General features: G+C 36.3%; 1 protein-coding gene across 3 annotated transcripts in view; it reads left to right on the top strand.

Annotated features, from left to right (window-relative positions):
• The window catches only part of LRRC28 (leucine rich repeat containing 28), a 185631-nt gene that overhangs the window by 28951 nt on the left and 129145 nt on the right, over window positions 1–27535 (top strand). For all 3 annotated transcript variants that reach the window (XM_060155757.1, XM_060155748.1, XM_060155738.1), the window contains exons 4-5: window positions 3412–3449; window positions 4107–4244. In XM_060155757.1, coding sequence (XP_060011740.1) covers window positions 3412–3449; window positions 4107–4244 — 176 coding nt within the window. The remainder of the gene's footprint in view (window positions 1–3411; window positions 3450–4106; window positions 4245–27535) is intronic.

Here is a 27535-nt window from a genome sequence, read left to right as displayed (position 1 = left end):
TATTTATTTCTATACCCTTATCTCTGGTCCCTGCTTCTGGGACTCTTACATGTTTGTTAGTTTAATATGGTCCCATAATCACTGACACACTGTTCAGTTCTATTCTTTTCAGTCTTTTTTTTTTTAATGTACTTCAGTTAGGACATATTATATTTCCCTGTCTTCAGGGTTGGTAGTATTTTCTTCTTCAGTATCTAGTAAGTTGTTAATCCAACCTAGTGAGATTTTCACTTAGTTTGTTGTATATTTGATCTCTAGAAGCTCTATTTGGTTCTTCTTTATATGTTAACATTTCTCTCACAATGTTTATATTTTTCTTTGAATACCCGAATATAGTTGTTATAGTTGTTTTGTTTTAAAGTTCTTATTTGCTAATTCCATCATTTGTGTCATACTGGTTCCATTTGTATTAACTGTTTTTTATCCTAGTTATTGGTCACATTTTCCTAATTCTTAGCACTTTTTGATTAGATGCTGGGCCTTATGAATACTTTATTGTGTCTACACTTTGTTGTCTTCCTTTTTGTGGTGCTTTGTTCTGGCCTGCAGTTATTTGCAATTTAATTCGATCCTTTCATGGCCTGTCTTTATGCTTGTTAGGACAGGTCTAGAGTAACTTCTACTAAAGGGATAGTTTAGCCCTATTACCCACACAGGACCTTTCTAGAATCTCGTTTAAATGAACCAAGTGATCAACAAGGATTTGGTACACTTGCTGCTCAGAACTTGAATGCTTTCTAGCCCTGTATGAGCTCTGTGGACTGTTCAGCTGATAGGTTTTCAGTTACTTTTTGACTGGAGTACATTATAGAATTCAGCTAAGAGTCAAAGGATCCCTTGAAGTTTTTTTTTTCAGTAGTGCCCTCTCCTCCAGAACTGTACCCACAACTTCCAGCTGCCTCAGGTTCCCTGAACTCTGATATGTTTCTTCATAACTCAGTGAGACTTCATTCTTTGTTTGGGATCCCATTTTTGTACCACAGTGCACAATTTGCCTCCAGGCATAAATCTGTGGACATTGTGTGGCTCACCTCACTTGTTTCTTCTCTCTCAGGGAACATAGTACTAGTTGCCTCTTGTCAGTATTAGAAAATAATTGTTTCATATATTCCATCTGGTTTTCTTGTTGCTTATAGCAATTAGGTAAATCTGGTCCTTATTATTTCGTCATGGCTGGAAGTATAAGTCCTGTTCCTTTAATAAAAAAATTTTTTTTTTTTATTTTGGAGCAGTTTTTATTTACAGAAAAGTTGTAAAGATAGTAAGTACAGAGTTCCAGTATGCCCAGGTTTCTCCTGTTGTTAACATCTTACAATTTCATTGAACATTTGTCAAGACTAAGAAACTGACATTGCCATATTACTATTAAGTAAATATCTATATTTAATTTTATTAAAAAACTGCCAAACCATTTTCCAAAGTGGCTGTACAGTCATGCATTCCCACCAGCAGTGAATGGGAGTTCCTGCATTATTTGAGTAGAAAAATAACATGATGAAAACCAGTTACGTCAAAACACCAACATTTTAACTACTTTGAAATTACAAAAATTAAGTAGACAGAAGTGACTTAAAATTGCTAAGCCTTTGATTACAAATGACTTATGATAACAATAATAATTATAACAATGGCATTCATGGAACTCTGTTCTAAGGGCTTTACATTTATTAATTCATTTAATCCTCACAGCATCCCTATGTTGTTGGTGCTGTTATCCTCTACTTCTGTAGATTAAGAAAGTGAAAAGGTCAGTAATTTTCCCCTGGTCACATAGATATTAAGGTACAGGCAGTCTGGCTCCAGAACCTACTCTGATCCACTTTACCAGTGATGATTCTTCATCAGCTGCACATCAGAGCAACTTGAGTTGAGATGGCCTTGGACATCTATAGTTTGAAGACCACTGGTGATTCTAATGTGTAGTCAGGATTGAGAACATTCTAAACTACCGTTTACTGCTTTTCATTATAATGTAGATAAATTTATTATGTTAAAATATACTTTTTGATTTTAATGATAATAGTACTTTAGTTCATATTTTGACTTGGACATTTTAAGGTCCTTTTTTGTAGGTAGAATTGGAGTTGAGGCAAAAATTTTGTGGATTACTGAAAAATCAGTTATCTATTTTGGTGTCTAGGCGCTCTGCCTTTTGTGTAATACATGCAAATGTGTGTGTATACTTATATATATATATAGTCTTTCGGCATAAAGAATTTTTAGAGTAATCTGTTAAAGTAGTTAGATATTTCTTCCTAAAAGTAATGTTTAAAGAATATTGATTTTAAAATATGGAAACATTCTAAAAAAAGTAAAATATGGAATCATTCTGTATACACAAAGCAAGGAATAAAATGAATCATAGAATGGTGTAATTGTTTAAATTATGTTAGGCCCACCAAGTTAATACCTACACAGAATTGATTTAATCCAGCATATAAAAATCTTCTTAAATTTATTAATTTTGTATCTTTCTTATTCTGTGTCATTGACATTTTAACATTTGATATCAGGCTAAAATATATAGAAGAAATATTTTAAATTCTATGTAAGATATACTATATGAAGAGTGATTATGAGGTATAATAAATAAGACAACAGGTTTGAAAATACTTTATCAAAATCTAGTTCTCTGGCCTCAAAATCAATGATCTAATTTTATTTTTAAAATTATTATTATGTGATTTTCATTGGTCACTGTTGTTTTGCTCTGAATAGTTGGCTGCCGACTATTGCATGAAGTCTCCACCAGAGAGTGCTAAAGATACTTCAGTGGGGAATGTTATTTACTTAGACTTGCCTGGACTTGTCAGCCGGGTAGACTTTTTTTTTTCTGAGAAAAGAATTTGATTTCTTATTTACAAAATTCCTCTTGCTGTGAAATATATTATGTACCTTGACAGTTGAATATTTCTACAGATATCATAAATGATGAGTATTTAATTGCTTCATTTTTGGTTCTCCATACTGGCTTGAAATAGCTTTGATTATTTTGTGAAGTTATCCTTTAAAAACTAAAAGTTGCATTTTCCTTTACACAATAGGTGTTGACTTTTCTCTACACAATAGATGTTTTTCTGAAAACCTGAATAATTTAAAATGAACTAGAGAAACTAGTAATTTGTTTTATGAGGTTGAAAAAAATACTTTATTGTGTATGTTTTAATTTTAAAATAGCAACTAAATTAGCAAATAGTTTTAATATTTGCAATTCTAGCATACAATATTATTCTCAAAGTATTATTAATTATCCGTGATGACCATATAGTTTGTGTTACACATTTAGAGTAGGGTATGAAAGAAAATCTGGTCCCTTTATATTTGATAAATCTCTAAGTGAGCATTTTACAGGGTGATTATCTAGCAGAAGTACTGAATGATAACAGCTGTTTTTCCCTTCTTTTCCTCTAGGTATCTTCACTCAAATAACATAGTTGTGGTTCCGGAAGGTACGTGCACTTCAAGTTTTTAGTTAGGAGGTGCTATGGTTTAAATAGTAGAACAGATAGTATAGTGCTATTATAGTTTATAATAATAGAACAGATTGTCTCTTTAAACCAATTTTGGTTGGAAAATTAGGGAATTTTAATTATAGAGCATCTTTATTAGTTTCAAAGCTTTTTTTCCTCTAATTAGTAATCCAGTTAACTGTTACGATTAAATTTAAGAAGTCTAAAATGGTTATAATGGTTAGGTAAAAATTTATTATCAGATAAACTGTCATTGGGTAAATAATAAAATGATAACTTTTAAGTTTAATAAATCCAGTTAAGCATTTTGGTTAGATAAAAAAGACTTTATATATTTCATGAATTATTTATTCAAGTAATTTTTACATTGTTTTAACATTTTTATTCGTGCTATTTTTAAACTTACTTTATATCAAGGTAGAAGTGTTATCACTTCATAAAATTTAGTTTGATACTATACTCTAATAAAAATTTTTAAAAAGTTTAGTTTGATATATGTTTTTACTATTATGTCAGCCCTGGAGACAGGGATATTAAGCATTAAAATATTTAAATTTGGAGTACTTGCATTAAAGTTTGGTGTTAAAACACTTGGGTCAAATTAATCATGCTTTTACCCTTCTTTTCTCTTCGAAGCCATTGGGTCCCTTGTAAAACTACAGTGTTTGGATCTTAGTGACAATGCCTTAGAAATTGTTTGCCCAGAAATTGGTCGTCTGAGAGCTTTACGTCATCTTCGATTAGCTAATAACCAACTGCAATTCCTACCTCCAGGTAATCATAGTCTGTAGCACACGAGCTTTTTGTATATTACAAGTCTATTTTTATTAATATTTCTTACTTTGTGTCTAGGCAGTGGGCTTTAGATATATTTGTAAGTATTTGATTGTCTGCTTGTTTGAAGATGACATTAAGGAATGTGGATGAAATATGACTCAGAGTCTTTTCCTTGATGCAAGTATGAGAAGGTGGCATTTATGTTTTTCAGCTACAATTACTACAGTTGTGCATTGGAATCAATGCTCCTTCAAATCACTGTCCTGGTGAAATATTTGTACCAAAAGCTACTTCAGTTCTGAATTTCACATAGGAGAATTTATATGAACTTTGCATTTTAGTGTCCCAAAAGCAGATACATACAGTGTTTTCTCTCATTCTCTAGTGAGATAAATGATGTACATTAACTTGGATTTAATGTGAAATCATACTAGAATTTAGTAGCAGAATTTAAGTTTGAGTCCTAGAATTGTCAGTTCTGCCTTCTGATCATCCTATTAGATTATGATGTACCTATTGATAGTACCAAAATCCTGCATTCTCCTGAGCTACCATTAAACCCTTTGACTTTCTTACAAGGTGTATTCAGAGACCTTCCTTTGTGAACCCACACATTTGCAGATTCCTCTGTCCTGTGTCATTTCGCATATTTTTTAAAAAGTGAAGTATGATTTAAAAAAAATCTTGTGCTTCAGGTATTACATAAGAGTTACTCTGCATTCAAAAATGAGCAAAAAAAATACAGACGTCACTCACATTGGCTGGGATTATTTCTTCCTAGTAACTCAGGAATACCAGCTAGTCTTTTAGTGTATCCGAGTGAAATGTGTGACTCAACCAAAATTACAAATTACTACCTGTCACAGAACTTCAGGGACATGTGAAACTGTTAAAAACTATTCATGTTAAATCCATGAATGAATTTATAATTTAAAAAATACTTTCTCCAAAGTTTTTCAAGTACAGAAATTTCTAAATGAAACACAGTAGCTGATTAATTTTTAGACTTTATGTGCTGACTTTCATATATAGGTTCAATATTGTATACAAAAATGATAATTAGTATAGTAGTTGACTCTGCTTAAAAAATATTTTTTAACTCATATAATGAGAGTCTTCCTTTTTCCAACTCTACTTAATACAAAAATTTTCAGTATGGTGTGGGAATATAATCTTTAAATTTTATTGTATGTAATCAGACTCAGTGGTGTTTCATCATTCTAGCTTTCATCAAGTTTATGTATTCACATACTCAGGAAATTAGATTCTCTTTCAGAGATTGTCTAGAAAATATATCAGCAAAGATAACACTTTAGATTTTCAGGGTATTTTCATATATGAAACTTACACAAGATACATTATAGAGTCAAAACGCATGGATATAATACTGAATATTTTAGATTTTCATAGTATTTTCATATATGAAGTTTATACAAGATATGTTGTAGAATCAAAATGCATAGGTATAGTACTGTATTCATAAGCCCCTTTTTCGATACATTTAAAGAACGTCTGAGTAACACAACTCTCTGTTAAAACATTATTCTTTGTTTTCTGTTTTCCTGTCTTTTCCTGTAATGTAAGAACATTTTGTGGTAAAATGTGGCCATTTCCTTCCATTATATACTCTCAGAGGTTAAGGATATATTACTAATGTCATTGACTGCTTCCTAGTAACCAGTGGAGGGTATAGGTTTCCTGACTACTTTAATATGATTTTAAATTTATATTTCACCTGTTTCATAATAGATTTGAGGCATTTACTTCTGATTTTATTTCCCTAGCTTATTTCTTTTGTTTGTGTTTGGTTTTGCTTGTTTTGAGTAAAATTGCATACAGTAATAGCTGTGTATTTTGAGTAGAAACTTTTGATTAAACTATGTATAGACTTTTTTTTTCTAGGCCATCATAAGTAGCAATGCACTAGATCTTACTAATTTTTTGAATAACTTTATGTATCTCTTTATGAGGTAATTTCAAGTGTTATGATTTGAATGGGAGAGGGGCTAGGTACACATCCCCCAAGTGTTTGACCGTCTTTGGGGACATACTATGGAAAGGTTATTTTAACTGCAGTAAAAAATGTGAGGGACTGCCATATAGTGTCCATTTGATGACAGTAGACTCCAGTTGATGTCTGATCGTTAGCCTCTTCTACCTAGTCCATGTTATTAGTATAGACTTCTTACGTGTTATATTCCTGTGAAAGACTTAATATTTTATTATGTGTATTTTTTTGTGGTTGAAAAACCGTTGAATGTAATTTCACATTCAGTATTTAAAATTTGAAAATTTAAGAGCAGTATTTGAAAAATTTTAAGCATTTAAAATATCTAAATGGATAATAGAGAGTTTTAAAATTAGGATCTAAGGATGGATTACAGGGGCTTCATGAATGCCCTCAAATTGTATGGACAGTTTGGTGTTTGTGAGTGTGTACATATTGCTGTGAAGAAGATCCAATGTTTTTATCAGTTTCTCAAACAGATCTATGACTCATATAGTTGATTCTCTTGGGTTGTTTGCCAATACCCATTCTTTGGGAATGTCCCTTTCCCCCATTCTATTGGATTGCAGAGTACTGCCGTTTTTCTACCTTGTGACATTGCTTTCTCTCCACAGTTGATTGGTCCTGGTGTAGGTACCTGGCCCAAGCAGGACCATTTCTCTCCCTGGGCATTTTGAAAAGGACAATGTGGGAGAAGGAAAGAGAACAAGAGAGAACAGCGGAGGCTGAGAAAGAAAATCAGGCTCTATTTCTCTCTGGGCTTCTATACAGTACTGTATAATCTTGTGAGGTCTGGGAGTAGCCATGTGGACTGGGAAACAAGGAGAGAAAGATGAAGTAAATAACTAGAAAAAAGATGGAGGCAGAGACTTCCTAAGTTTTCTTTAATTTCCCAATCACTGATTCTGTTCTTAAGGCCCATAGACTTTGCGCTTAAGCTAACTCTAGTTGGCTTCTGTGAATTGTCAACAAAAGAGCTCCATGTAACATAGCTGCCCCAAAGGCTTAAAACAGCCTGTCTTGGGGTATAGGATTAATTGTATATTGAACTCTCCTATTTACTTAACTGTTATGCTTTGAAATTGCAAAAGCTCTTATTAATAGTAGGAAGTCCAGGGTTAGCAACAGCACGATCAGTAGTATGCCTGTGAAGTGGTTCATTCTGTCATCTGTTTTTTCCTTTTTGTAGTACGCTTTGTACCCTTTCTATTTTATATATATATATATATATATATATATATATATATATATATATATATATTTTAACCTGAACTCAAGTAATTTTGGAGGAAGTACAGAGAACATTGGCGTGGGGTGATGATGGGTATAGAAATGTGAAGACAGGCTATAAAGAGTATGTTGTTAAGTCAGTGTAGGGAAAGTGTACTGCCCTCTTTGGCCCCATAGCTGGGCCTGAGAAACTGACGTTAAGACAGATTAACAGGAGAAAAGTATACAGATTTTATTTAGTAATTTTTACATGTACACAGGAGCCTTCATAAGAAAAATGAAGACCCAAAGAAGTGTAGTTAGAACCAAACACATATATACTAGGTTGGACAATGAGTAATAAATTGTGAAAATGGACAAGACAAAGGAGTTTGTGCAAGGGCAGTTATTTGTAGAAAAGTGACTAGGAAGATAAGGTTTGGTTTAACAAGGTTTGTTTGTCGTTTGGCCTCACCTCCCTGTCTCTGGTCATAAGAATGTCTTCCTTCCTCCTGGTATGGGGGTTACACCTTTTGCATGGGAATTTTATCTCCTTTCAGGAAGAAGAAGGAAGCTTAGAGTGCCCTTCTTGCATCTGCTGATTTTCAGTGCCTTTAACTTAAAATCATCAGTACAGCAGGATGGCATATTTTGGGGTGGCATACTCTGAACTCCTACACCAGCCACCACAGTGGGCAACTAGAGCTTAATTCTGTGTGAAATATATCTCTCAGAATCATCACACTAAAGTGCTGAAAGAGCTACAGTACTTCAACATCAACTTCCAAAAATTATGGTTGAGAGCTGATTGGGTGGGAGGGTGGGTGTTAATTCTCTGTTACTTCTGGCATGCTGCACATGTACACACATGGACAGAGCAGCAGCCTTCTGCAGTTTCAGAAACGTCCTCAGCCACAGTGATATGGATACTGGTAGTGGAGCTATGGCCAGAAAACACTGAAGTGGTCCACCTAGGTAATATGTGTGGAGCTCTGACAGGCTCTCACAGACATCATGAACCATGGATGGAGAGAGGTAGCTTGGTACATCTGCTTTCAAAATCTTCCAGACTTGGTCCATAGACCCCAACCTGAAAGATAAGACTAATTTAATAGTTTGGGTTTAACTTGGTTCCAAATTACCTCCCCCCAAAAAAAATCTTCTGGCTAATGTTATTGAAATCATAGTCTGTGGTGTAAGAACTTTGGAACCTGAAGTACTATTTTTCTGAGCAGATCCAGTCCCTTCTCCCTTTTTTTCAATAACTTTGCATATTATTTGGCAATGAGTATTGTGGGTTTATATTTTAAATACCATATGGAAAAGGTTAAATGAATATTTTGACTTTTTTTTTACTGTGATACTTAAACATTTTTAATTTTTGTTTATTTTTCACAAGTAAAAATTGTACATATTTAAAGTATACAGTGTGATGTTTTGACATATATATATATATTGTGAAATGATTACTACAATTGAACTAATTAACGTATTTGTTAACCTCCCAAAGTTACCTTTTGTGTGAGTGTGTGGTGAGAACACTTAAGATCTACTCTCTTAGCAAACTTCAAATACACAACACACTATTATTCAGTTGCCTTTTAAAAAAACTTTTTATTGTGGTAAATTTTAAGCACAATCAAAAGTAGACAGAATAGAATAGTAAGCCCCCATATACCCAATACCTAACTTTAACAATTACCATGGCTTTCTCCTCTCTTGTATTATTTTTCTTTTAACTTTTGTCCTTCATATTTTTGTCCTCTCAAGGTTTTTTTTTGTTTTAATTGGGGTAAAATTTACATACAGTGAAATGCTCAAGTGTACAATTCTTGAGTTTTGATAAATGTATATACCCATGTAACCAACATCTTATTTGAGATACAGAACATTTCCATTAACCCAGAATGTTCTCTTACGCCATTTCCAGTCAATCAGTTTGCTATAGGCAAACCCTATTCTGATTTCTCTTACCATAGATTAATTTTGTCTGTTGTTGAAAATAATATAAATGGGAACATATAGTATGTTCTCTGTTTGACTTCTTTCACTCAAAATAATGGTTTCAAGATGCATCCATGCTGTTGCATGTGTCAGTAGTTCATCCTGTTTTATTGCAGAGTAGAATTCCATTGTATAAACATACAATCTATAATTTACTTTCCTCTTAATGGACATGTCAGTTTTTTCTAGCTTTGGGCTATTATCAGTAAAACTAATATAAACATTCTTGTATAAGACTTTTCATGGATATATGTTTTTATTTCTCTTGGGTAAATACCTATTAGTAGAAATGTGATTCATAATATAGGTATATGCTTAAGTTTATAAAAAATTGCCCAGCAGTTTTTAAAATAGTTATACCATTTTACACTTCTCACAGAAATATATGAGAGTTCTAGTTACTCTGCATGTTTGCTAGTATTTAGTGTTGTCTGTTTTTGGCTTTGTTTATTTTAGCTGTAGTAATAGATGTGAAGTTACATTACATTGTTTTAATTTGTATTTAATTGAATGTGTCTTTCCCTCTTGACTAATGGTATTGAGCACCTTCTAATGTATTCGTGGACTATTCCAAATCTTCTTTTTGAATTGTAGGCGGTATCTCCCTACTTTACAGACCAGTGGCCAGATTTAGGTTGCTGAAGAATTCTCTTTGCTCTCTAGTTCTGCCCCTTGCTTTCTGTGCCTTGAGAGCTCTTTTAGCCCTGCTGCCCCATCGTTGGCCTGTGTATGGCTGCCCTGTACTCTGAAGGTGGGTCTTGCCTCTGCAAAGTTTCTCTTGGCTTTCCTGTTATCTTTCATTCCTCAAGTCTTCCTTAGCTCAAAGCCTAGAGGACTTTAGAGAGATGATCTCAGCTCTCTTCTCTTGCCCCCATTTTTGGTGAAAACTAGTGGAAAAGAGTTTGTGTGAAGGGTGGCCAGGTAGTTCATACAGCCTCTCTCTGTGTCTGGGGCTGCTCTGGATTCTATGCTGGTATGCCAGTCCCCACATAGCCCTTCAAAGTTAGACTGGTTTCTTTTTAGTGCTTGTCTGTGGCAGATTCTTTGTCCTCCCATTACAGTCAAGGGTGATAGCAACTGGAAATCTCTTCTGTTTTAAAATGGGCTTATCACTTTTTGGAGTTGATTTTGGTTTCTGGGTGCCCTCAGTCTCTGAAAAATTTTAAAAACTATAATTATGTAGCTTATCCAACTTCTTTTCATGGTTAGGGTGTAAGTGACAACTCTTTTGACTTTTTATTTTCTTACTGGCATTAAGTTCTCCTCCCTCACAGGCTACCACAATTTGGTTTTTGTTCCTCTCTACTTTTCTTTCTCTACCTACTTTCTGTCTTCTTTTGGATTACTTGAGTACGTTTTAGTGTTCCATTTTATTTCCTCTACTGGTTTTTCTTTACAGTTTACAATATGCACCCTTAACTTATTACAGCTTACTTAGGATACTGTACCACTTAATATAAATTTTAAGAACCTTCCAGGGACTTCTCTGGTCGTCCAACGGTTAAGAATCCACTTTCCCGTGCCGGGGATGCGGGTTTGATCCCTGGTCGGGGAACTAAGATCCCACATGCTGTAGGGCTACTGAGCCTGCGTGCCACAACTAGAGAGCCCATGTGCTCTGGAGCCAGCATGCCACAACTAGAAGTCTTCGTGCTGCAATGAGGAGCCCATGTGCCGCAACTAAGACCTGAAGCAGCCAAAAATAAATGAATAAATAGTAAAATAAAAAAGAACCTTCCAATAGTATACTTCCATTTACCCTCCTTCCTTTGTGTTATTGTATCATGTATTTTATATCTATATATGTTATGAACCCCACAATATAATGCTTATTTTGCAGTGGTCAGTTATCTTTAAAGGAAATCACAATAATTTTTTAAAAAGATATTCTTTGTATTTACCCATATATTTACCATTTCCTGTACTCTTCATTCTTTCTTGTAGATCTCTTTTTTATTTGGTATCATTTCTCCTCAGCCTAAAGTATTGATACTTTCTTTAATATTTCTTGTAGTGCAGTTCTACTGTCATAGTTCTACTGAACTATGTCACTTTCTCTTAATGCAAAAATGTCTATTTCACCTTTGACTTTGAAGCATGTTTTGTCAGGATATAGGGGTCTGGGTTGACAATTTTTTTTTAGCACTTTAAAAGACAGCTTTCCATTGTCTTCTGACCCCATTGTTTCTGATGAGAAGTCAGTTGTAATTTGTATCATTGTTAGCCTATATATGTCTTCTTCTATGGCTATATTAAAATTTTTCTCTTTATCTTTGGTGTTAGCAGTTTGTCTATGATGTACCATGATGTAGGATTTTTTATATTTATCCTGCAAGGGCTTTTCTTGATTCCCAAATTGGGAAGTTTCCTGTTACCTGTTATTATTTCTTTATATATTTTTCTGCCCCACATTTTTTTTTTCTTTCAAGAACTCCAGTTACACACATTAGATCATTTGATAATGTTTCACAGGTCACTGAGGCTTTTTTCTTTTTTAATCTTTTTTTTTTCTCCTTATCTAGAGGTTGGATGATATCTGTTTATCTGTCTTCTACTCCAGTAACTTCTTTTGTGATCTCGCATATGTTATTTATTAAGCCCCTCTTCACCGTCTCACAGCTTTTTCCTCTTTGGTACCTTGTCTTGCATTTTCCAGCTGCTTCAGCCTCCCAAACTGTGATCTCTGTCTCTTTAGCACTGTGAGACTGCAAGGTTCTACTTGGGTTCCACTTCCCTGTGTTGTGGGCAAGAAAGCCTTGTTCAGCTTGGGACACAAGGGGTGTTTACCTTATTTCAAAGATCAGAGTCCTTTGTTTCCTGTTTGTTGCTTGAAAGCAGTTGCCTCATATATTTTTGACTAGTCTTATTGCTATATTTTGGTGGGAGGGAAGTCTGGTGTCAGTGTCCCTGTCATATCTGGAAGTGGAAGTCCTATTAGATGTTCTTTGATTTCTCATCTTATTGCTTACCTGCATTCTTATATATATATAACTTGTATGCCATTTAAACATTTATATGTTGCCTTCTCCTACTTCCAGTATCAAAACTATAACATTATTTGTTACAGAATAAATTTAAACTCATTTTCTTCCAAAGGCTTTTTCTAACTTAAGTAAAATTACATTATCTATTATGATATAATAAAGGGTTACTGGAGAAAGATTTCCATCGGTGCAGAGCAACTTGCCAAATACTTTGTGATTCACTATTGGCCACGAAGGCCAATGGATATTAGAAGAATCAGAAAATCCAGCTGCCCCTTGATAGTAAAGAGAATCCTTATGCTGTGATTCACTATAAACTCTGTGAATTCCCATGAGAGAAGATTATGGTAACAGACAACAAAATGTCACTAGGAGTCAGAAAAGATGTTGCTTACATCTGCAATATAAATCAGCCTGTTTTTTTTTTAAATGGTTTTATCTTTGAAAAATTGTTCTGCATACCAAGAAGGGAAGGATTTTTTAGCCCAAATTGAAAATATTAAAGCAGTCTAGAGGCTTACCTGGTGGCGCAGTGGTTAAGAATCTGCCTGCCAATGCAGGGGACATGGGTTCGAGCCAGGTCTGGGAAGGTCCCACATGCCGCGGAGCAGCTAAGCCCGTACGCCACAACAACTGAGCCTGCGCTCTAGAGCCCACGTGCCACAACTACTGAGTCTGCGTGCCATAACTATTGAAGCCTGCTTGCCTAGAGCCTGTGCTCCACAACAAGAGAAGCCACTGCAATGAGAAGCCCTTGCACTGCAACGAAGAGTAGCCTCCGCTCAACGCAACTAAAGAAAGCCTGCGTGCAGCAGCGAAGACCTAATGCAGCCAAAAATAAATAAATAAATTTATAAAAAAAGAAAAGCAGTCTATGTTGTACTTAAATGGATAAAAGCATGCAAAAACAGAAATACATACTACATATAACTAGCATGAATTGTTCTAAAACTCAGGCTTCAAGTATGGTCAAGTTTATCATTTTTTCTTAAAATTTATTTGTCCTTCAGTTGAGCCTCTGTTGCTTTATTAAAATGAAATTTAGTATCTCTTCTTAGCTCTGTCCTTTTGCCACCAAATTATTCTGAAATCTTTATGCTCACTGGTCTAATGTGGAGGTTGGGGTCAGCCTTCTTCCTACAGAGGACAGGCTTCCTAGGAAGCCCAATCACTCTGGAGCTTCCCCTGTTGCTTGCTGCCCACCTGCTGAAAATTTATTGGCATAGTCTGACAGATAGTAGTGCAGGCTTCTGTGACTCTTCAGAGGTGCTGGCCCCGCTCCTGTAGGTACAGGCCTGGTCAGAGGTGCTCCATGTTTGCATTCTGTGGGTTTCAGTTTCTAGGAATGATGGGTGGCCCCGGGAACACTGGGTCAGCCCTGGTTTCACTGTGCCTGTGCTCTTTCTTCTTTAGTGATCAACTGAAAGGGAGAAGAGAGCAGCTTTCTTTTTGAATCCTCAAAGCACAAAGGATCTCACTGTGCCACTACCGCCAAATAATCAAGGTTGTTCACCCCCGTACTACCCTCCTTGGGTGGATACCATAGTAATTCAGGGTGATTTACCCTCCTAGTGAGATAGCTTTTCACTGATTCCACATCAGTACTGGCAAAATAGCTAGCTAGCACTTTTCTCACTAAAAAAATGTAAATAATTAATCTCTGGCAGAGTCCCATCTGGTGTTACCAGGCTATATGTGTATAGTCATCAATATATGTAAATAGATTTTCTCTATTTTACAGGGTTATCTACATGACCTGGGGCACTTACTGTTTCACCTACTCAACAGAAGAGTATTTGTTGGTTCAAAATACCATGCTGTGTACTAGAGGAACTGGGGACAGTGAAGGGGGACAAAATCCAGAGCCAGGTTTCAAAGGAGCTCATATTTTATTTATTTATTTATTTTTTTGCGGTACGTGGGCCCTTCACTCCTGTGGCCTCTCCCGTTGTGGAGCACAGGCTCCGGACGCGCAGGCTCAGCGGCCATGGCTCACAGGCCCAGCCGCTCTGCGGCATGTGGGATCCTCCCGGACCGGGGCACGAACCCATGTCCCCTGCATCGGCAGGCGGACTCTCAACCACTGCGCCACCAGGGAAGCCCAAGGAGCTTATAATATTTTATTGTCAAATAGTTTAAACTGTGAACTTCCAAGAAGAGACTAGGTGGAGAAGAGAGAGAAAGAAGTATTGAGTAGTTGGTCATTATCTTGGTAGTGTGGCAAGTGGTTCAGATATCCACTTTGGCAACTAATGGATAGAGGGATAAAACTCTAGCAATCTACCTACCCTCGGTTTGCTAGGTGACCACTGAATAAATTGTCTACCAGAGTCCTAAACTCATATTTATAACCTGTTCTTTCAGTGTCTCTTATAGAATTCTATCTACTTTTTTAGTCTGTTTGTAGCACATATAGTACTTTATTTGTAAAGTTAACTTTATACTATATAGTTAAACATATATTAGTAACTTTATAGTATTATATAGATTTTTAATTCAGAATTTTACATAAAATTATTTTGGTGTACTAGATTAGATAAAACAGATTTATCAGAAAAAAATTCTGTCAATACTATTACACATTGTAAAATCTGTTTACAAATAGAGTTAAAACTTTTAAATTGTATTTAAAAACTTACAAGTTTTGAAAATTCGGCAAAAGTCTTAGAATCAAAATGACCATTAAAATTCTTCTAAAAGAAAAAAATTGTTTTCTGGACTGTGCATCCTTCTCAGTGCAAATAGATACAGAAAATACTCCTTTTTAGGAAAGGTGTGAAGGGAAGTACTGGAAAACTTCCCAAATGTCAGAAACACAAAAGTTCATTCTGTTGATACTTTAAAAAAAAAAGCAAAAGGAGAGTAGTTGGTCCCTCAGACTTGGAAAGCCTCTCCCATCATACAATTGGCTAAGGCATGTTGAATTCCTTTCTGTGGCCCATTCCTTTGTGAAAAGATTTCAAAGCAGCTAATATCATCACAGCAGTGGTCTAATTTAAAATCTTTTAAGGGGAATACTGCCAAATTCACTTCACACGCGTGCTGCTTCTCTTCCCTTTCTGTACACAGTTTTCTACTCCATGGTCTATTACAAGCTTGGTGCTGTATGGGAACCTTGAAGACAGTACTGAGGTCAGTGAAGAGAGTTTAAAGAGAAGTCAGGCATGATGTGAGGGAATGAGCTGATGTTTACGTGGTGTGCAAGAGCAAATGACTTGGAGTTGGATATTTTCCATTATTTTGTCTTTGAAATATATCTGTCTCATAGTCTATCATACACACTGCTTCCAGGATCATCCTTCTAAAATACAGATTTAGTAAACTACTTCCCCAATTAAAATCCTTCAAGGATTATTTCAGTCCTTCATTGAAATAATTTGCTAAAAGTGTGTGGTTGCCGGAATAGAAGCCCATGTTGGGTAGTAATCATTTGTTTATTTTGAAGACCAGGAATTAGAAATATTAAAAGAAAAAAAAACCCCTGATAATTGTAGAAGTGTTCTTTTTTTGATTTCTTTTTTGATGTGGACCATTATTAAAGTCTTTATTGAGTTTGTTACAATATTGCTTCTGTTTTGGTTTTTTGGCCACGAGGCATGTGGGATTTTAGCTCCCTAACCAGGGATCGAACCCACACCCCCTGTATTGGAAGGTGAAGTCTTAACCACTGGATTGCCAGGGAGAGGCCCTGTAGAAGTATTCTTAATCTTTTGGAATAAACTTTCTTCAGAACTTATGTATTTTCTTAGGCACAACATATTAATGGGAATTCAGAGATTTTATTTTTGTATTCAAATCAACTTGCAGTATTTTGGAGGTGGCAAGGAGTAATTTCTATCATACCTTTTGATATGGCAAAACTTGGGTTTGTAGTTCATTTTTACGCAGTTCATTCATAGCTTTCAAGTATTCAACATGTTTTTCTTAATAGAATGATTTGATATATTGCATTTATTAAACAATCTTTGGGAAAGGCAAGTATTAAATAGATACATAAACAAAGGTTATATTTTCATGGTGGTTGTATGGTTTTAATTGATTTTTCTACCTTGATTTCAGTATACTGTTGTTTTGTGACATCAGAAAATTACAGTTTCATGTTAATACAATTGTGGAGAAAAATTAACTGGCAGAATATAGATGATGTGCTAAAATATGTATTTCTTAAAAATAATGTCTTCAATGTGTAAAATATTTTGTTTTGTTTCTTCATGTGTTATTTGAACATGCTTATTGGTTACTTCATCTCTTTTATCTTGTTAAAGGTTTTAATTTAAATCAGATTGTCTGTTCTGCAAGTAATTTTAAAGTTAATGATTGTTTTAGTGCAGAAAAAGCATTATGATCTGCCAAGGATTGATGTAATGAGAAGTAATTAAACAAAATTTAGTTTGCTACCAAATTCACCCTGCCCCCACCCCACACAATTGGCATCACAGTTCTTTGGGTTTTTTTCAATTTTTTTATAAAAAATCAACATATTAAGCAGATACATTGATGTTTTTGAGCAATTTGTTGTAGTTTTCACTGGGTATTTATAAGGTGGTGAGAGAACTTGAAATAAAAACTGTGGCTATGGAAGTGACAAAGCGTTCAAAAAATGAATGTCCTTATATGCTTATAACAAATGCCATTAGTTGGTTGTATGTCTCTTCTACTTCTTAGCTGGATCTGCTGACTTCCCTGCTCCTGACTTATTCTGAAAGAGAATCAAAGTCTGGCAGGTCTGTTTTGATGACTTTTTTCTTTTTAATTTAAAAAGTTTGGTATTCATCACTTTAGTATGAATTTATAGTACCAATATTAGTGCCTTATTATTTATTTTTTTAAGGAATAACAGCAGGTTTTGTAGGAGTCATATTATTTACACATACATTTAGGTCCTAACACGAAAGTTTGTTGGAAAAAATAGCTGAAAGATACATAGATGTTTAGAGTAATAGATCTCAGAATTTCTCTTTCCTTCATCCATTTTTACCTCTTTTTAAAATATAAATGTACATTTTTATGAAGGAAAGTACAAGTTTCTTACGAGTAAAATAAGGTTAAAATTTTAATTATTAAATCTTCAGTCGAGTAACCAAAGAAATATTCTTATAAATGCATTAAAAATGCTTTTTTTTAACATTTTATTTTGTATTGGGGTATAGCTGATTGACAATGTTGCGGTAGTTTCAGGTACACAGCAAAGGGACTCAGCCATACAGATACATTTCTCCACTCTCCCCCAGACTCCCCTCCCATCCAGGCTGCCACATAACATTGAGCAGAGTTCCCTGTGTTATACAGTAGGTCCTGTTGGTTATCCATTTTAAATATAGCAGTGTGTATATGTCGATCCCAAACTCCCTAACTATCCCTACCCCCCCATCCTTCCTCCACTCCAGGTAACAATAAGTTTGTTTTCTAAGTCTGTGAGTCTGTTTCTGTTTTGTAAATAAGTTCATTTGTATCATTTCTTTTTAGATTCTGCATATAAGTGATATCATATGATATTTCTCTTTCTCTGACTTACTTCACTCAGTGTGACACTCTAGGTACATCCATGTTGCTGCAAATGGCATTATTTCATTCTTTTTAATGGCTAATATTCCATTGTATATATGTACCACATCTTCTTTGTACATTCCTCTGTCGATGGACATTTAGGTTGCTTCCATGTCTTGGCTATTGTAAAGAGTGCTGCAGTGAACACTGGGGTGCATGTTTCCTTTTGGATCATGTTTTTCTCCAGACATATGCCGAGGAATAGGATTGCAGTGTCATATGGTAGCTCTATTTTTAGTTTTTTAAGGAACCTTCATTCTGTTCTCCATCAATTTACATTCCCACCAACAGTTTAGGAGGGTTCCCTTCTCTCCATACCCTCTCCAGCATTTATTGTTTGTGGATTTTTTGATGATAGCCATTTTGACTGGTGTGAGGTGATATCTCATTGTAGTTTTGATTTGCATTTCTTTAATAATTAGCGATGTTGAACATCTTTTCATATTCCTCTTGGCCATCTGTATGTCTTCTTTGGAGAAATGTCTATTTAGGTCTTCTGCCCATTTTTTGATTGGGTTGTTTGTTTTGATGATGTTAAACCTTATGAGCTATTTGTAAACTTTGGAGTCTAATCCCTTCTCAGTCACATCATTTGCAAATATTTTCTCCCAATCTGTGGGTTGTCTTTTCATTTTGTTTATGGTCTCCTTTGCTGTGCAAAAGCTTTTAAGTTTAATTAGATCCCATTTGTTTATTTTTGTTTTTATTTCCATTATTCTGGGAGATGGATCCAAAAAGATATTGCTGGGATTTTTTTTTTTTTTTTTTTTGGCTGCATTGGGTCTTTGTTGATGCACATGGGCTTTCTCTAGTTGTGGTGAGTGGGGGCTACTCTGCGTTGCGGTGCACGGGCTTCTAATTGCGGTGGCTTCTGTTGTTGCGGAGCACAGGCTCTAGGCACATGGGCTTCAGTACTTGTGGCACACGGGCTCTAGAGTGCAGGCTCAATAGTTGTGGCACATGGACTTAGTTGCTCTGTGACACATGGGATCTTCCCAGACCAGGGCTCGAACCCATGTCCCCTGCATTGGCAGGAGGATTCTTAACCACTGCGCCACCAAGGAAGTCCACATTTAAGTCTTTAATCCACTTTGAGAGCTTATTTTTGTGTATGGTGTTAAAGAATGATCTAATTTCATTTGTTTCACATGTAGCTGTCCAGTTTTCCCAGCACCATTTGTTGAAGAGACTGTCTTTACACCACTGTGTAGTCTTGCTTCCTTTGTTGTAGATTAATTGACCATAAGTGTGTGGGTTTATTTCTGGGCTTTCTATCCTGTTCCATTGATCTATATTTCTGTTTTTGTGCCGGTACCGTACTGTTTTGATGACTATAGCTTTGTAGTATAGTCTGACATCAGACAGCCTGATTCCTCCAGCTCCATTTTTCTTTCTCAAGACTTCTTTGGCTGTTTGGGGTCTTTTGTGTATCCGTATAAATTTTAAGATTTTTTGTTCTACTTCTGTGAAAGATGCCATTGGTAATTTGATAGGGACTGCGTTGAATTGGTAGATTGCCTTGGGTAGTATAGTCATTTTGACAGTATTGGTTCTTTTAATCCACGAAATGGTATAGCTTTCCATCTGTCTGTGTCTTCTTTGATTTCTTTTATCAGTGTCTTACAGTTTTCAGAGTACAGGTCTTTTGTCTCCTTAGATAGGCTATTCCTAGGTATTTTATTCATTTTGATGTGATGGTAAATGGGATTGTTTCTTGAATTTCTCTTTCTGATCTTTCGTTGTTAGTGTATAGAAATACAACAGATTTCTGTGTATTAATTTTGTAAACTGCAGCTTTACCAAATTCATTGATGAGTTCTAGTAGTTTTCTGGTAGCGTCTTTGGGATCTTCTATATATAGTATCATGTCATCTGCAAACAGTGACAGTTTTCATCTTCTTTTCCAGTTTGGATTCTTCTTATTTCTTTTTCTTCTATGATTGCCATAGCTAGGACTTCCAAAACTATGTTGAATAAAAGTTGTGTCTTGTTCCTCCTTGTCTTGTTCCTGATCTTAGAGGAAATGCTTCCAGCCTTTCCCCATTGAGTATGACGTTAGCTGTAGGTTTGTCCTCTATGAACTTTATTAGGTTGAGGTGTGTTCCCTCTGTGCCCACTTTCTGGAGAGTGTTTATCATAAATGGGTGCTGAATTTTGTCAAAAGCTTTTTCCGCATCTATTGAGATGATCATATGGTTTTTATTCTTCAATTTGTTGATGTATTGTATCACACTGATTGATTTGCGGATATTGAAAAATCCTGCATCCCTGGGATAAATCCTACTTGATCATGGTGTATGATCGTTTTAACGTATTGCTGGATTTGGTTTGCTAGTATTTTGTTGAGGATTTTTACGTCTATGTTTGTCAGTGATATTGGCCTGTAATTTTCTTTTTTTGTAGTATCTTTGCCTGGTTTTGGTATCAGGGTGATGGTGGCCTCATGGAATGAGTTTGGGAGTTTTCCTTCCTCTGCACCTTTTTGGAAGAGTTTCAGAAGGATAGGTGTTGGCTCTTCTCTAGATGTTTGATAGAATTCACCTATGAGACCATCAGGCCCTGGAATTTTGTTTACTGGGAGTTTTTTAATCACAGTGTCAGTTTCAGTGCTTGTGATTGGTCTGTTCATATTTTCTATTTCTTCCTGGTTCAGTTTTGGGAGACTACCTTTCTAGGAATTTGTCCATTTCTTCCAGGTTGTCCATTTTATTGGCATACAGTTGCTTGTATTAGTCTCTGATGACCCTTTGTATTTCTGTGGTGTCAGTTGCAACTTCTCCTTTTTCATTTCTAATTTTGATTTGAGCCATCTCCCTTTTTTTCTTGATGAGTCTGGCTAAAGGTTTATGAATTTTGTTTATCTTTTCAGAGAACCAGCTTTTAGCTTCATTGATCTTTGCTGTTGTTTTCTTTGTCTCTATTTCATTTATTTCTGCTCTGGTCTTTATGATTTCTTTCCTTCTACTAACTTTAGGTTTTGTTTGTTCTTCTTTCTCCAGTTATTTTAGGTGTAAGGTTAGGTTGTTTATTTGAGGTTTCTCTTGTTTCCTGAGGTAAGATTGTATTGCTGTAAACTCCCCTCTTAGAACTGCTTTTGCTACATTGCATAGGTTTTGGATCATTGTGCTTTCATTTTCTTTTGTCCATAGGTATTTTTTGATTTCTTCTGTGATTTCTTCAGTGATCCATTGGTTGTTTAGTACTATATTGTTTAGCCTCTACGTGTTTGTGGTTTTTTTTTAAATAAATTAATTTATTTTTGGCTGTGTTGGGTCTTCATTGCTGCATGCAGCCTTTTCTCTAGCTGCGGCAAGAGTGTGCTACTCTTTGTTGCGGTGCGTGGGCTTCTCATTGCGGTGGCTTCTGTTGTTGCGGAGCACGGGCTCTAGGTGCACGGGCTTCAGTAGTTGTGGCATGTGGGCTCAGTTTGTGGTTCACGGGCTGTAGAGCGCAGGCTCAGTAGTTGTGATGCATGGGCTTAGTTGCTCCGCGGCATGTCAGATCTTCCCAGACAGGGTTCGAACCTGTGTCCCCTGCATTGGCAGGCAGATTCTTAACCACTGCACCACCAGGGAAGCCCATTTGTGTTTTTAATAGTTTTTTTCTTGTAGTTTATTTCTAATCTCATAGCATTGTGATCAGAAAAGATGTTTGATATGATTTCAGTTTTCTTAAATTTACTGAAGCTCTCCTTGTGGCCCAGCATGTAGTCCATCCTAGAAAATGTTCTGTGTGCACTTGAGAAGAATGTGTATTCTGCTGCTTTTGGATGGAATGCTCTATAAATATAAATTAAGTCCATCTGGTCTAGTGTGTTATTGTAGGGCTGTGTTTCCTTATTCATTTTCTGTCTGGATGATCTGTCTGCTGATGAAAGTGGGGTGTTAAAGTCCCCCACTATTATTGTGTTACTGTTGATTTCTCCCTTTATGGCTGTTAGTATTTGCCTTATGTATTGAGGTGCTCCTATGTTGGGTACATATATATTTACAATTGTTATATCTTTTTCTTGGATTGATCCCTTGATCATTATGTAGTGTCCTTCTTTGTCTCTTATTAGAGTCTTTATTTTAAAGTCTATTTTGTTTGATATGAGTACTGCTATTCTAGCTTTCTTTTGGTTTCCATTTGCATGGGATACCTTCTTCCATCCCCTCACTTTCAGTCTGTATGTTTTCAGTCTGTATATGTTCCTCTTGTAGACAGCATATACGTGGGTATTGTTTTTGTATCCACTAAGCCAGTCTGTGTCTTTTGGGTGGTGCTTCTAATCCATTTACATTGAAGGTAATTATCGATATGTATATTCTTGTTGCCATTTTCTTAATTGTTTTGGATTTGTTTTTATAGGTCTTTTTTCTTCCCTTCCTATTTTGTTCTCTTCTCTTGTTTGATGACCCTCTTTAGTGCTGTGTTTGGGTTGCTTTTTCTTTTGCATGTGTGTATCTATTGTAGTTTTTGGGTTTGCTGTTTCCATGCAGTTTTTTTTTTTTTTTTTTGTGGTACGCAGGCCTCTCACTGTTGTGGCCTCTCCCGTTGCAGAGCACAGGCTCTGGACGCACAGGCTCAGTGGCCATGGCTCACAGGCCTAGCCACTCCGTGGAATGTGGGATCCTCCCAGACTGGGGCACGAACCCATGTCCCCTGCAACGGCAGGTGGACTCTCAACCACTGCGCCACCAGGGAAGCCCCCCATGCAGTTTTGATAAAACAGTCTATGTATGTACAAGGTTTTTTTGTTTGTTTTTTTGTTAAGTTGCCAGTCTCTTCCCCGCCTAGAGGAGTTCCTTTAGCATTTGTTGCAAAGCTGGCCTGGTGGTGCTGAATTCTCTTAGCTTTTGCTTGTCTGTAAAGCTTTTGATTTCTCTGTCAAATCTGAATGAGAGCCTTACTGGGTATAGTATTCTTGGTTGTAGGTTCTTCCCTTTCATCACTTTAAATATATCATGCCACTACCTTTTGGCTTGCAGAGTTTCTGCTGAGAAATCAGGTGATAACCTTATGGGAGTTCCCTTGTATGTTATTTGTCATTTTTCCCTTGTTGCTTTTAATATCTTTTCTTTGTCTTTAATTTTTGTCAATTTGATTACTATGTGTCTCAGTGTTTTTCTGCTTGGGCTTATCCTGCCTGGGACTCTCTGCACTTCCTGGGCTTGGTTGGCTGTTTCCTTTCCCATGTTAGGGAAGTTTTCAGCTATTATCTCTTCAAATATTTTCTCGGGTCCTTTCTCTCTCTCTTCTCCTTTTGGGACCCCTGTAATGCGAATGTTGGTACATTCATTGTTGTCCCAGAGGTATCTTAGGCTGTCTTCATTTGTTTTTATTCTTTTTTCTTTATTCTGTTCCGTGACAGTGATCTCCACCATTCTGTCTTACAGGTCACTTATCCATTCTTCTGCCTCAGTAATTCTGCTATTGATTCCTTCTAGTATATTTTTCATTTCATTTATTGTATTGTTCATCTCTACTTGTTTGTTCTTTAGTTCTTGTAGGTCTTTGTTAAATATTTCTTGCATCTTCTCAATCTTTGCCTCCATTCTTTTTCCAGGATCTTGGATCATCTTCACTATCATTATTATCAATTCTTTTTTTGGAAGGTTGCCTATCTCCAGTTCGTTTAGTTGTTTTTTGGGGGTTTTACCTTATTCCTTCAACTGTGACATAATCCTCTTCCTTTTCATCTTGTCTAACTTTCTGTGATTGTGGTTTTCGTTCTGCAGGCTGCAGGATTGTAGTTCTTCTTGCTACTGCTCTCTGCCCTGTGGTGGATGATGCTATCTGAGAGGCTTGTGTAAGCTTCCTGATGGGAGGAACTGGTGGTGGGTAGAACTGCATCTTGCTCTGGTAGGCAGAGCCTTTCTCACTAAAACTTTAATCCACTTGTCTGCTGATGGGTATGGCTCTGTTCCCTACCTCGTAGTTGTTTGGTCTGAGGCAACCCAGCACTGGAGCCTACAAACTGTAGGTGGGGCTAATGACGGCCTCTAGGAGGGCTTACACCAATGGGTACATCCCAGTTCTGCTGCTGTCAGTGCCCTTGTCCCCACAGTGAGCCACAGCTGCCCCCCGTCTCTGCAAGAAAGCCTCCAACATTATCAGGTAGGTTTGGTTCAGTCTCCTATGGGTCACTGCTCTTTTCCTCTGGGTCCTGTTGCGCACAGGACTTTATGTGTGCCCTCTAAGAGTGGAGTCGCTATTTCCCCCAGTCCTGTGGAAGTCCTACAGTCAAATCTCACTGACCTTCAAAGTCAGATTTCCTGGGGATTCCTAGTCCCATTGCTGGACCCCCAGGCTGGGAAGCCTGATGTGGGGCTCAGAACCTTCACTACAGTGGAAGAATTTCTGTGGTGTAATTGTTCTCCAGTTTGTGGGTTGTCCACCTGGTGGGTATGGGATTTGATTTTATCGTGATTGAATCCCTTCTACCATCTCACTGTGGCTTTTCCTTTGTTTTTGGATGTGGAGTATCATTTTTGGTGGGTTCCAGCATCTTCCTGTCAATGGTTTTTCAGCAGTTAGTTGTGAATTCAGTGCTCTTGCAAGAGGAGGTAAGTGCACATCCTTCTACTCTGCCCTCTTTGATGCTTTGAAAAATATGTTTAACTTAAAGCAGAGCAAATATACACTGGACAATATTTTTTAAAGTATGCACAGTTATGCATGTTGTATATATCTCAAACCCAAATTATGATTTTTGTGGTGCAATTCTTCTATAACCTGAGATCATCAGGAGGCTGAACACTACACATTTGAAAATGTGAGACAGTTTTTCTGTATCAGTGCATAACCAGTGAAGGAAGAATCACTCATACTGTCTTGGGTATATGGAGTGTTGTCTTCCAGTCTTTATACCCACAAGTGGGGTCTTCAGGGATAAATTTCCATGACTTTTTCACTTAAAGTGAAGTGATCCAATGGCATAATTGAATATGTATTCTACACATAGCAAATTCCTAAATTATTTAGCAGTTTAAGAACCAAATACTTACATATTTTTTAGGGAGTGTTATATGAAATACAGACTACAGAATACTGTTAATTTTAAATACAAGAAAAATGAAAGTTTTAATCTTTCTGTCTTTTCAGGTTCTTAATATAGTAGATCAAATCAGATCCATAAATCAACAATTAGTAATAATTTTACCTATTCTATACTTCTTTTTTTTTTTTACATCTTTATTGGAGTATAATTGCTTTACAATGGTGTGTTAGTTTCTGCTTTCTAACAAACTGAATCAGTTATACATATACATATGTTCCCATATCTCTTCCCTCTTGCATCTCCCTCCCTCCCACCCTCCCCATCCCACCCCTCTATGTGGTCACAAAGCACCGAGTTGATCTCCCTGTGCTATGCAGCTGCTTCCCACTAGCTATCTGTTTTACGTTTGGTAGTGTATATATGTCCATGCCACTCTCTCACTTTGTCACAGCTTACCCTTCCCCCTCCCCATATCCTCAAGTCCATTCTCTAGTAGGTCTGTGTCTTTATTCCCGTCTTACCCCTAGGCTCTTCATGTCATTTTTTTTTCCTTAGATTCCGTATATATGTGTTAGCATACGGTATTTGTCTTTCTCTTTCTGATTTACTTCACTTTGTATGACAGATTCTAGGTCCATCCACCTCACTACAAATAACTCAATTTCGTTTCTTATTATGGCTGAGTAATATTCCATTGTATATATGTGCCACATCTTCTTTATCCATTCATCCGATGATGGACACTTAGGCTGTTTCCATCTCCTGGCTATTGTAAATAGAGCTGCAATGAACATTTTGGTACATGACTCTTTTTGAATTATGGTTTTCTCACGGTATATGCCCAGTAGTGGGATTTCTGGGTCATATGGTAGTTCTATTTGTATTTTTTTAAGGAACCTCCATACTGTTCTCCGTAGTGGCTGTACCAATTCACATTCCCACCAGCAGTGCAAGAGTGTTCCCTTTTCTCCACACCTTCTCCAGCATTTATTGTTTCTAGATTTTTTTGATGATGGCCATTCTGACTGGTGTGAGATGATATCTCATTGTAGTTTTGATCTGCATTTCTCTAATGATTAATGATGTTGAGCATTCTTTCATGTGTTTGTTGGCAGTCTGTATATCTTCTTTGGAGAAATGTCTATTTAGGTCTTCTGCCCATTTTTGGATTGGGTTGTTTGTTTTTTTGTTATTGAGCTGCATGAGTTGCTTATAAGTTTTGGAGATTAATCCTTTCTCAGTTGCTTCATTTGCAAATATTTTCTCCCATTCTGAGGGTTGTCTTTTGGTCTTGTTTATGGTTTCCTTTGCTGTGCAAAAGCTTTGAAGTTTCGTTAGGTCCCATTTGTTTATTATTTTTTTATTTCCGTTTCTCTAGGAGGTGGGTCAAAAAGGATCTTGCTGTGATTTATGTCATAGAGTGTTCTGCCTATGTTTTCCTCTAAGAGTTTGATCGTTTCTGGCCTTACATTTAGGTCTTTAATCCATTTTGAGCTTATTTTTGTGTATGGTGTTAGGGAGTGTTCTAATCTCATACTTTTACATATACCTGTCCAGTTTTCCCAGCACCACTTATTGAAGAGGCTGTCCTTTCTCCACTGTACATTCCTCCTTCCTTTATCAAAGATAAGGTGACCATATGTGCATGGGTTTATCTTTAGGCTTTCTATCCTGTTCCATTGATCTATCTTTCTGGTTTTGTGCCAGTACCGTACTGTCTTGATTACTGTAGCTTTGTAGTATAGTCTGAAGTCAAGGAGCCTGATTCCTCCAACTCTGTTTTTCATTCTCAATATTGCTTTGTCTATTCGGGGTCTTTTGTGTTTCCATACAAATTGTGAAATTTTTTGTTTTAGTTCTGTGAAAAATGCCAGTGGTAGTTTGATAGGGATTGCATTGAATATGTAGATTGCTTTGAGTAGTAGAGTCAGTTTCACAATGCTGATTCTTCCTATCCAAGAACATGGTATATCTCTCCACCTATTTGTATCATCTTTAATTTCTTTCATCAGTGTCTTATAATTTTCTGCATACAGGTCTTTTGTCTCCTTAGGTAGGTTTATTCCTAGATATTTTATTCTTTTTGATACAGTGGTAAATGGGAGTGTTTTCCTGATTTCACTTTCATATTTTTTATCATTAGTGTATAGGAACGTGAGAGATTTCTGTGCATTTATTTTTGTATCCTGGTACTTTACCAAATTCATTGATTAGGTCTAGTAGTTTTCTGGTAGCATCTTTAGGATTCTCTATGTATAGTATCATGTCATCTGCAAACAGTGACAGCTTTACTTCTTCTTTTCCGATTTGGATTCCTTTTACTTCCTTTTCTTCTCTGATTGCTGTGGCTAAAACTTCCAAAACTATGTTGAATAAGAGTGGTGAGAGTGGGCAACCTTGTCTTGTTCCTGATCTTAGTGGAAATGCTTTCAGTTTTTCACCATTGAGGACGATGTTGGCTTCGGGTTTCTCATATATGGCCTTTATTATGTTGAGGAAAGTTCCCTCTATGCCTACTTTCTGGAGGGTTTTTATCATAAATGGGCATTGAATT

This window comes from Lagenorhynchus albirostris, chromosome 1 (genome assembly GCF_949774975.1).
Source record: "Lagenorhynchus albirostris chromosome 1, mLagAlb1.1, whole genome shotgun sequence".
NCBI classification, from domain to species: domain Eukaryota; kingdom Metazoa; phylum Chordata; class Mammalia; order Artiodactyla; family Delphinidae; genus Lagenorhynchus; species Lagenorhynchus albirostris.
The sequence above is the reverse complement of the archived record's forward strand: the minus strand, read 5'-3'. Positions and strand labels throughout refer to the sequence as shown.